General features: G+C 41.8%; 1 protein-coding gene across 6 annotated transcripts in view; it reads left to right on the top strand.

Annotated features, from left to right (window-relative positions):
* The first annotated feature begins 1,883 nt into the window (after positions 1-1,883).
* Positions 1,884-9,307, top strand: part of PRPF40B (pre-mRNA processing factor 40 homolog B) — a 28,797-nt gene continuing 21,373 nt past the window's right edge. For 5 of the 6 annotated variants that reach the window (XM_070937874.1, XM_070937873.1, XM_070937877.1 and 2 more), the window contains exons 1-7: positions 1,909-1,953; positions 5,114-5,405; positions 6,179-6,328; positions 6,415-6,495; positions 7,618-7,645; positions 8,283-8,308; positions 9,051-9,128. In XM_070937874.1, coding sequence (XP_070793975.1) covers positions 5,301-5,405; positions 6,179-6,328; positions 6,415-6,495; positions 7,618-7,645; positions 8,283-8,308; positions 9,051-9,128 — 468 coding nt within the window. In that variant the 5' untranslated portion in view covers positions 1,909-1,953; positions 5,114-5,300. Of the gene's footprint in view, positions 1,954-5,113; positions 5,406-6,178; positions 6,329-6,414; positions 6,496-7,617; positions 7,646-8,282; positions 8,309-9,050; positions 9,129-9,307 lie in introns of all 6 variants that reach the window. The other variant, XM_070937875.1, reaches the window with a different exon arrangement.

Below are 9,307 nucleotides of genomic sequence, written 5' to 3'. Positions count from 1 at the left end.
TGGCTGAGGAATTCTGGGAGTTGAAGTCCACAAGTCTTAAAGTTGCCAAGGTTGGAGACCCCTGTTCTATTGGGTAAGTTTTTTTTCCCCTTTGGGAGCTTTAAAAAAAATAGTTAATTGGGTTTTTTTTATTTGTTCTTTTTTTAGACCTAGCCATTTAAAGTTTAGGAAGTTTTAAATTTAGCTGCTTTTATATAAAAATAAAAATAAATTAAAATAATATTTGTGCAGCTTTCTGAGATTTAGTGTGTTTCTGTAGTGTTTCACTCTAACTACACAAACACACAAAATCTCACAAAGCTGTATGTGGAATTTTGTGTGTGTAAAGTGTGAAAGTTGTTTTTTTGGGCTTTTTGTGGCTGTGTGAGGTTCCTGCTTGTTGCAGGGGCCATTTTGGGTCTAGCACAGCTGCTTTTACATTGTGGATGAGCCAGTTGTGTTGTGTTGTGTTTTGTAGGTTAAAAAAGGGCAAAGAAGTGACATTGACTTGGCCACGCCCACCCAGTCACCTTACCACCAAGCCCTGCCCACTAATTAAGCCACTCCCACAGAACCGGTAGCAAAAAAAATTAGATTTCACCCCTGGTAAATTCTCTGATGGTATTTCCCCTTATCCAGCATTTCCAATTGGCAATCGCTCTCCTGAACATTATGGCAGGGCAAGTTCAGGTCCAAGCCTTTATAATTGATTTAGCCTTCATGTTTTATTATTTACTGCATGCTGCTTCCTATAGGATCCTCTCAGGAGGCTGCTCTATCAGAACAGGCGTCACCAACCTTTTATACCTCAGGGACCACTAAATTCATAATTTTAAATCACATGGACCATTCATATGAACTTTTAAAAAAGATTTAGTGGAATATAAAAAATGCAAATAATTTTTCTGCGGACCACCAAAATTTTCTCACGTACCACTGGTTGGTGACCACTATATCAAAAGACTGATAGCCTTATGAAATTTTTCAGAGATGCCGCCATGTCATCATCTGGATTATAAACAGGGTGGAATCAAATTTAATAAAATTCCAGTTCCCATCTGCAGTTCAGATAATGGTAGCAAAGAAATACAGAAAAATCAAACTACGTTTTTGCAACCCAGGTGTGGAAGTCTTTTTATTTATTTTTTTTACATATTCCACTTTCACAAAACCTTTAACTACTTTATACCTCATAATTCGCTGGCAGCTGAAACCTGTTCGATTTAAATAATTGATAAACTAGTGGCAAAACGTCCGTACAGCCTGGAAAGCGTGACTCACTTTATTCTGTGGGATTGAAATTATGAGCCAATCTAGCGCTAGAAAAATCAAGCCTTTGCTCATCCCTCCTTCCTCCCCATCGCAGGACTCTCTTTGCAGGTTGATTTGGGATGCTGCTCCGACGCAGTCGGACCAAGAGCGGAAGGGAATATATTATACATAATAAGGACATCCTATCTGTCCCAAGGGAGGAGAGTGGGGGAATCTCGATTTAATTCAGCTGCCTCTGCTTTGGTGAGAAGGGTACGTGAAGAACCATTGCGAACGAGTCAAGAGGCTCGGATATTTTAACGATATGGGAGAGAGAGGGAGGGGCAGAGTTGGGAGGAGAGGCGGTTCCTCTGCACATGCTCAGAGGCATGCCTTCTTCCCAGCTTTTTCTCCCCCCCCCCCCCCCGCCCAAAGGTTAGGATGGCTCCTGACGTAGCGGAAAGATCGTGCTGCAAAGGAGGAAAAGAGGCTCAGGTTGGCTGAGCCGCCGGCCGGCATGCCCTTCCTCCCCCCCCACCAACTCGCTTTCTGCGCTCGCGCACCCCCCCCGCGAGACCCGGGCTTGGCGGGGAAAGGCTTTCTCCCGGCTGGCCCGCTTCGCCCTCCTGCCTCCTCCTCTCCTCCACCAATCGCGAGCGTCCTTACTGCTGGGTGGGCTGAGCGGCTCGCCTGCACGCCCAGCTGATCCGAAGCTCAGCCATGGTAATGTCTGCTGCTTTGTTCTCCCCCTCCCCCCCTCCCCCCTCCCCCGAAGATCCGGGGCGGAGATCGGGTTCGGGGGCGGAGGGGTGCGTTTGTGGCACGATCCAGGCCTGCGAGGGAGGAGTGGGGGTTGGAGTTGGGGGGGAGGGGGTAGGGAAGGCGTGCACTTTCGTCCGCGGGCCGTTTGTCTCCCGATTCGCTTCCCGGATGGAAAAGCCCTCGTCCCCCCCCCCCCCCCCAAAAAAAAATCTGCCTCCATTCTGCTCCTTCCGTGCGCAGCCCGGGTCTGTGGCATGGCGCGTGTAAACGGGGTTTTTTTGGGGGAGGGGGTCGGATGGGAGACTCCGGGGTCGGGATGAAGATGGGCAGCGGGGAGAGGCTGCAAGTTCCCGGCTTTGGAAGCGGATGGAGAGAGAGAGAGAGAGAGAGAGAGAGAGAGAGAGAGAGATGTGCGCGGTGCGGAGAAATTGCAGAAGCATCCAGCTCGAAACCGAGGCATTCATAAGCAGCCGCGTGCAACTGTTGGAAAAGGAATAGGTGCACATCCACACGCGAAATGTAGATCCCTTGCTCCCTTTCTTATTCATTCCAAGAGCAGGGATCTGAGTGGGCAACGTCCCTCGAGCGTGAGGATAAAGCAGAATGAGTTGAGGCAGCCTTTTTGGTCAAGGCCCGCAAGGATGTCAACTCTGTCTACTGCATTTTTGACAGTTTTCTTCTCTGTTATCTTCAACCACCCGCAGACACCTCAACCCCAGCAGGAGGAGGCACACTGCAAATAAATTAGACGCCTGGGAATGTACCCATTTAAAACCGGTCACACAATCAAGACTCTATGCACCATGGGCAGAGACACCGGCTAAGAGGCATAGCACATAGAATGTGCTTTTTGTGCATTTAAATATGTACGTCAAAGTAGGGCCATATGAAAGAGTGTACTTGATGTGGATGTTGGTTTACTGTCAAAAGAATTTGTAGGTTCAGAGAGAGAGAGATGGCTGTTTCTATGTGAACTGTATGTAGAACGTAAACATAGATGCCTGCATTAAAGATGCATGCGTTTAAAGAAGGCCGTTCCTCACAGTGCAATCTAAAACGCCATGTGAAGGAGTGGACTGAATTTTCCGAACAGCTTTTGGAGAGAGAGAGAGTATTATTAAGATAAGGGAGTTGAAGATGCACGGAAATAAATATCTGCCTGATGTGTTGTTAAATGTACCATGCAAGATATTTTAAAACCTGTGTGAATCCTAGTCTGGCCTTAGATGAATTCTGAGGGTTGTTCATGAGATTGTTCAGTGGAGAAGCATCTGGTTGCCTGTAGAAAGTGCATTCTCCAAGTAAAGCAGGAAAAATTGATAAATTCGCTAAAAGGTCCAAGAATCTAAGCTTCTATAAGGCAGCTTTCTAGGTTTTAATTTCAAGCAAAACAAACAAACAAACAAACAAACAGCTTTTTCCTAATATAGGACCTTGACTTATTCACGGCAGACTTAATTCTGTATCCAAATATACAGCTATGATTGTTCATCCCAATATATATAGCCATACCTTACAACTATCTGTCTACTATAAGCTTTTTTGTTTTGTTTAAGGCAGGGGTTTTCCCGTAACTTACGGTATTTTGAAGGCCAAGAGCTATGCTTGGTCTTTGAGAAATATACAGGAGGTGGTATTTAGTAAGATCTGCAGCTCCAGGAAATATTATTTACTTTAATAGAAGATTTCCTGGAACCTGCTCTTTTGCTAGCTCTCTCTTTACTTTTTAATCTAGTTTGCTTCCAAAATATGATTAGTGCACAACATGTAGAAAAAGGCCACCAATGGGTTAAAATATTTCCAGGGTAAAATGTATTTATGAAAAACCATGTTTATGAACTACAGTAAATGCCCAAGGAGAGGGATAATGGGGGAGGCCTAGACATCTCTTTTCTCATGAAGTAACCTGACCCAGAAATGGGAAATCTGTGGGCCTCTCCCACTCCCAGATGTTGGACTGCAGTGCCTAAGACTAGCCACCAAGGACATTTATTGAGGAGTATGGAATTGCAGCTGAGATATCTGAAGAGCAGAATTGTCAAATGAGATATGAGAACTTGAAATGACTCACTGGGCACTAGATTTAGGAAAATGGTAGAATGAAGGAATGTGCCCCTAATCTAGATTACAAAGAATGTACTTCTATGAGATATAGAGATACTGGTGTATATTATTTTAGTTGTGTTTAAGAGATGGGGCAGGGAACTGGTGGTGCTTCACAATGTTGAGCTATAATTCTTGTCAGCTTCAGTCAATGCAGTGTGTGGGTTGATAGGCACAGAAAAATTGAGGGAGAAAAAGATATACCAGTGGCTGTTACTCATAATAGCTAAGAGATTCTTCAGTACAAAGGAAGCATGATTGCCAGATACTGAAACCAGGCCAAGGGAGAAGATATGCATGTTTATGAAACTTTCTTTCAATCACTGAAAGTTGTAGGATACTAGACTAGGTGAAGTTTTGGTCTGACCCAGCATTTAATGATCTATTTGTATTCATACTTTGCGCTAGAGGACAGCAATTTACAGAGTTTTTTCCTGTTAATTTTCCCCTTTGGCTTCATGGGTTTGATGTTAATTTCTATATTTGGGGAATAAATACTGGAGGAACACAAGTGGGAAAACAACCCTTACCAAACACTACCGTCCATCTTCATTACAAATCTGAACTGGCACAATTGGACTTTTGAAGTTCCTGTCAATAGAATTCCTAGATGCAGACTTGGAAAAATGATGGTTGAATTCAAAGATTTGGAATACAGCAATACCTTGGTACTTGGTACTCAATTGCTTAGTACTCAACTGCTTGGTACTCAACTGCTTTGAAACTCATCGAATTTGGTACTCAACGCATTTTGATTTGAAAATTTTGTCCCGGTACTCATCATTTGTTTGGTACTCAACGCACAACCTAGAACTTGTTGTTGTCAGCTGCCTTATTTCTTGTGGGGAAAATTTTGATTGGTACTCACCATTTTTGGTACTCATTGAGCCTCCCTGAACCAATTAACGATGAGTACCGAGGTACCACTGTGTTTCACTATAGTTTTGCTAAAGCATTTAAGTTTCTTTTTTATTATAAGTAAAATTAGCTTTGGTTTCTCCAACTTGATTTCTTCCAGGCAGCTGAACTACAACTCTCATCATTCTCATCAAGAATGGAGTATCTTCCAAGCATCAGTCAACTTCAGGGCTAAATGGAGATTTGTTCTACTCAAACCCAACATCCAATGTTTTACGTCTCAGTTGCCTTTGCCTTTCTTAACTCATTAACTATTCTTCCCTTCCACCTCCACTCATACTTTTATTATGTATTTATGCTTGCAGTCAACTCCAGATTCAGGCAGTCCTGGGCAGCCAGCTCCTTTTCCTTCTGCCCCACGGCCACCACCACCAATTCTACCCCCTCCATTTGTAAGTTCACCATAATACAAGTTGTATTTAACAGTATCCTAAATGTTTTTATGGAAATATGAGAGGTGTCCTTGGTCTATTCTGTGTTATGGTTGCAAGGCCTAGAGAAATGGGAGCAAACCTGAAGCATGTTTTGACTGGGTTCCAGTTTGGAGAGTTGAAAGTTCATGGCTTCTGCACCTGAGGTTGGATCAGAAATCACTTCTGCTATGTTTGGAAGCAGCCAAGTCAAATTTTTCTATATTTTCTAGGTGCTGTTATAAAATGAAAATAAACTTAAAAAAAAGTGAAACATGAAATTACCTCAAGTTACCTCAAAAATAAAATCCAGACCTTAATTGTTACACAAAAACTCATCCTTCCTATGACAATATGGGATTTTGTTTGATTGTTTTATTATTTATTTCCAATGAATTTATTTATTTAATTTAATTTGTGATCTAAATTCATCAGATGGAAAGGAAGCAAAGAAGTTGTGTGTATTTATTGGAGCATTAATTACTATGGTGCAGTCTACCTCAGTCTGGTCCATTTCATGAATTTAAGTGGCCATAATCTACAGATTAGCTCGAAAAGGTAAATTGTAGATTTGGGATCATTATCTAAGCTGCCAGTTGCACATAACTGAGGTAGGATTATAAAAATGTAATGCTGGGCATACCAGCATCCTTTCCTTGAAGTGTGATGCTGCTGGATTGAGACTTAATCTGTGGTTGGGCCAGAGTATATTCTGCTTTGGGCATAGGTATATGTGTTTCTTTTCTTCTTCCTAGATGCCTCCTCCTGGGATCCCACCACCATTTCCACCCATGGGATTGCCCCCAATGGGACCACGGCCACCACCTATGCCGCCTATGCCCCCAGGCATGATGCCGCCTCCCCCTCTGATTCCACCTATGCCTGGACCACCACCCCTGGGTCAGGTAGTGCTGGTTCAGTTTTTTTCTTTGCCTTTTTCTCCCCCAGTTTGCAATAAGTATAATGGCTTGGTTTTCCCTTTTATCTCTAGATGCCCACGATGGTGCCACCAATGCTGCCTGGGATGATCATGCCGGGGGTGCCAGCTGGGCCTGTTCCTGTTTCTGGAGGAGTGAGTGTCAAAAAGGACAGTGATTTAGGGATTTAGAATAGGATATGGCACAAGAGCTTGCATACATACTGCAATGACCTTCATAACAGGGTTGCCTCTTTCATTTGGAAACAGATACATGATGCTCTTTAACCATTTGGTTGACCACACCCAGTTGATGGATGATGAAGTGATCAAGGTGTGGAGTTCAGTGCAGAGATGTAAGCATAGCTGATTGGGCTTTAGCATCACTTGAACATGGTAGGAAACAGGCATGCACTAGGATTGTGGTCCTTTCGTTGTTGCAAAACCACAATACCCAAAAGCCCTAGCCTAGACCATGGAGAGAACAATGAAAGATCCCATCTCTGTTTTACAAACTCGGAGACCAAAATTCCCCCCCCCCCAACCAGCTTGAAGAGAGAATGACTTAATATTTTCTTTGTCATTCATTTGTTCGTTCATTTGTTCATGCATTCATTCCAGTATACCATCCTTCCAGAGGTCTGTTTGACCTCATTCCTGTGCTTTAAAAAAAACCTTGAAAATTTGGCTTTTCAAAACAGTGATAGGCCAAGGTGTGTTTTTGCATTCCCCTTGACTCATGAGGGATTGTTGAAATTGTGGGGTGGGAGTTGTCCTTTCCCCAAATATTTATTTTCTCTATTTGTTTTTATTGTAATTGTAAGCTACTTGAGGTCTCACCTTGCAGTCTGATAAATATATTGTTGTTGTTGCTGTAAAAAGTATTCGATTCTACTTCTATTATTTAGATTCCTTAACTAGTTAATTCATTTTAATGAAAAAATTAATTCATCAGTTTTAATATTAGGTGTCTTAATTTTTTTCCAATTATGATATAATTCTATAATAAATTCTTTCATTTATTTCTGTTGATTTTAAGAAACATCTGTGCATTTTAATTTGTACTTTCTAACATTCTATAATTGCATAAAATGCTGATGAGTGGCCATAACAAAGTTAACAAATTGACATAAAGCTTTTAATTTAGTTCTTTAAGGTTAAAATGAATAAATAAAGCAAAGTGCAATAAAGAAAGATTGATCATGGCCAGCACTAGTATAAGGAAAAATAAAAAATAAATTGAAACTGCTTGATCTGATTTGATTTTTTCTTTGATAGGCAGCTCCTGTTACTGACCCATCCAACAGTGAGTATCTTCAGGGATGTGTTTAAATATAGCTTTGGTGTGACCTAGCTCAAGAGATGCTTATTAAATCTGATGTAGAGAATCATGCCATGTTTCCCCCAGCAATAGAGATTTGGGGCTTTTTATCTTTGCATACTTGACTGAATGTAGGCTGCATCAATTGAGTTTCTCCTCCTTGTACAACTTTTAAAGTTCTGAATGGAGAAGAGTGGTAGGTATTGGCAACACTACGTGAGCTGGTTCTTTATTGCAACTGTATTTCTCACTCTAGTTTGTATTTTGTGTCGGTAATTCCTAGATATGGAATTAAGGAATTATGCAAGGAATTAAATGCATCATGGGGTTCCAAGATATATCATCCTCTTCCATTCCAAGTGAACCATACTAATTGCCTCTCATACAGTAAGGACCCGGTGAAACCCTGCTTCCTGGAGGCATCAGCTTGGCTTTTCTGGACCAAAAAGTTGGATTAGACAGGCCATTGGCCTAACCCAACAAATTCATCTTAAGATCTTATTTTTGCCCTATTTGCTGTTCCTGGCACCTGCTGCTTCTCTGCAGGACAGTAGGGTCTCTTCTATGAGTGATCCCTGACCACAACTGTTTCACTTTTCTAACCTCTGTTCTTTTCTTCTAGCCACAGTGACTCAAGTACCACCTGTGGTGAGTATCTGGACAAATGCTTTCCTAGATGTGGAGTTAAGGAATTATGTAAGGAATTAAATGCATCATGAGGTTTTCAAAATAATAAATAGCTCTTCAAAGTTTGGGCTAACATCTATATTTTTCTTACGGAGATGTCAAAGCAAAGTTTGTTTAACTTTGCTTGAAATCGATTGGGTTCACCCAGTGCCATAAACCTCACATATTTATTGGCCTCATCTATTCTGTAAAGCTAACCATTGAACAATCTACTTAAAACCGAAAGCAGGGGCACTGAATTGCTTACCTAAAATTGAAGATGACAGGAAGGAGGAAAGTCCTAAATTACGGTAGTGTTTTTGGTAGAGACCCTAGGGATGTGTTGGTACTCTTTGTGGTTTTGATCTATAGCCTTTCTGTCTTTCTCATAATCTAGGCTTTTTTTTCTGTCTTTTGCCACTCCCACTGTCCCAGTAGGCATGGCCCTTAGTTGTGGGGGTTGAGAATTAAGAACATGCCAGGTGGAATAGCAGATGTAAAGGTGTTATCAAATTGGGGGAGGTTGACTGGTAGGAATATAAGATTAAGCACTAAAAGAGAGTTATCCTGAGGTAAGATGGTGGCCAATACATTTTCCAAATGAATGAATGACACAAACAAATGTCTTTTTTTCTCCTTCCTCTCCCCTATATCCCGGGATTTATTTTATTTTATTTTATTTCTCCTCTTCTGCTTTAAATTTAAATGCCGCTTTAAATTTCAGATCCCCAACCCCCTGGCAGGCGCTATGCAACAAAATGTAATTCTTGGTGGATCTCCCGTGTTAGATACAGGCCGAAAGGTAAAAAGTCTCAGTGGAGAAAAGATGTCAGGTTTCTTGATGTCCTCTCTTTGTGTTCCAGGAAGCAAAACAGGGTTGCATGTTGTCATTCAACTGATCCAAAAATGGTTCACAGAAGGCGCACCAGGGAGCTAAAGAGCTCCATTGTTTTGTGCTAGTGATCATGACCAGCACAGATA

The sequence above is a fragment of the Pituophis catenifer genome, unplaced genomic scaffold, assembly GCF_029215685.1.
Source record: "Pituophis catenifer annectens isolate HBS135680 unplaced genomic scaffold, rPitCat1.0.hap2 SCAF_2, whole genome shotgun sequence".
Classification (NCBI taxonomy): domain Eukaryota; kingdom Metazoa; phylum Chordata; class Lepidosauria; order Squamata; family Colubridae; genus Pituophis; species Pituophis catenifer.
This window is presented reverse-complemented; position numbering and strand designations above follow the sequence as displayed.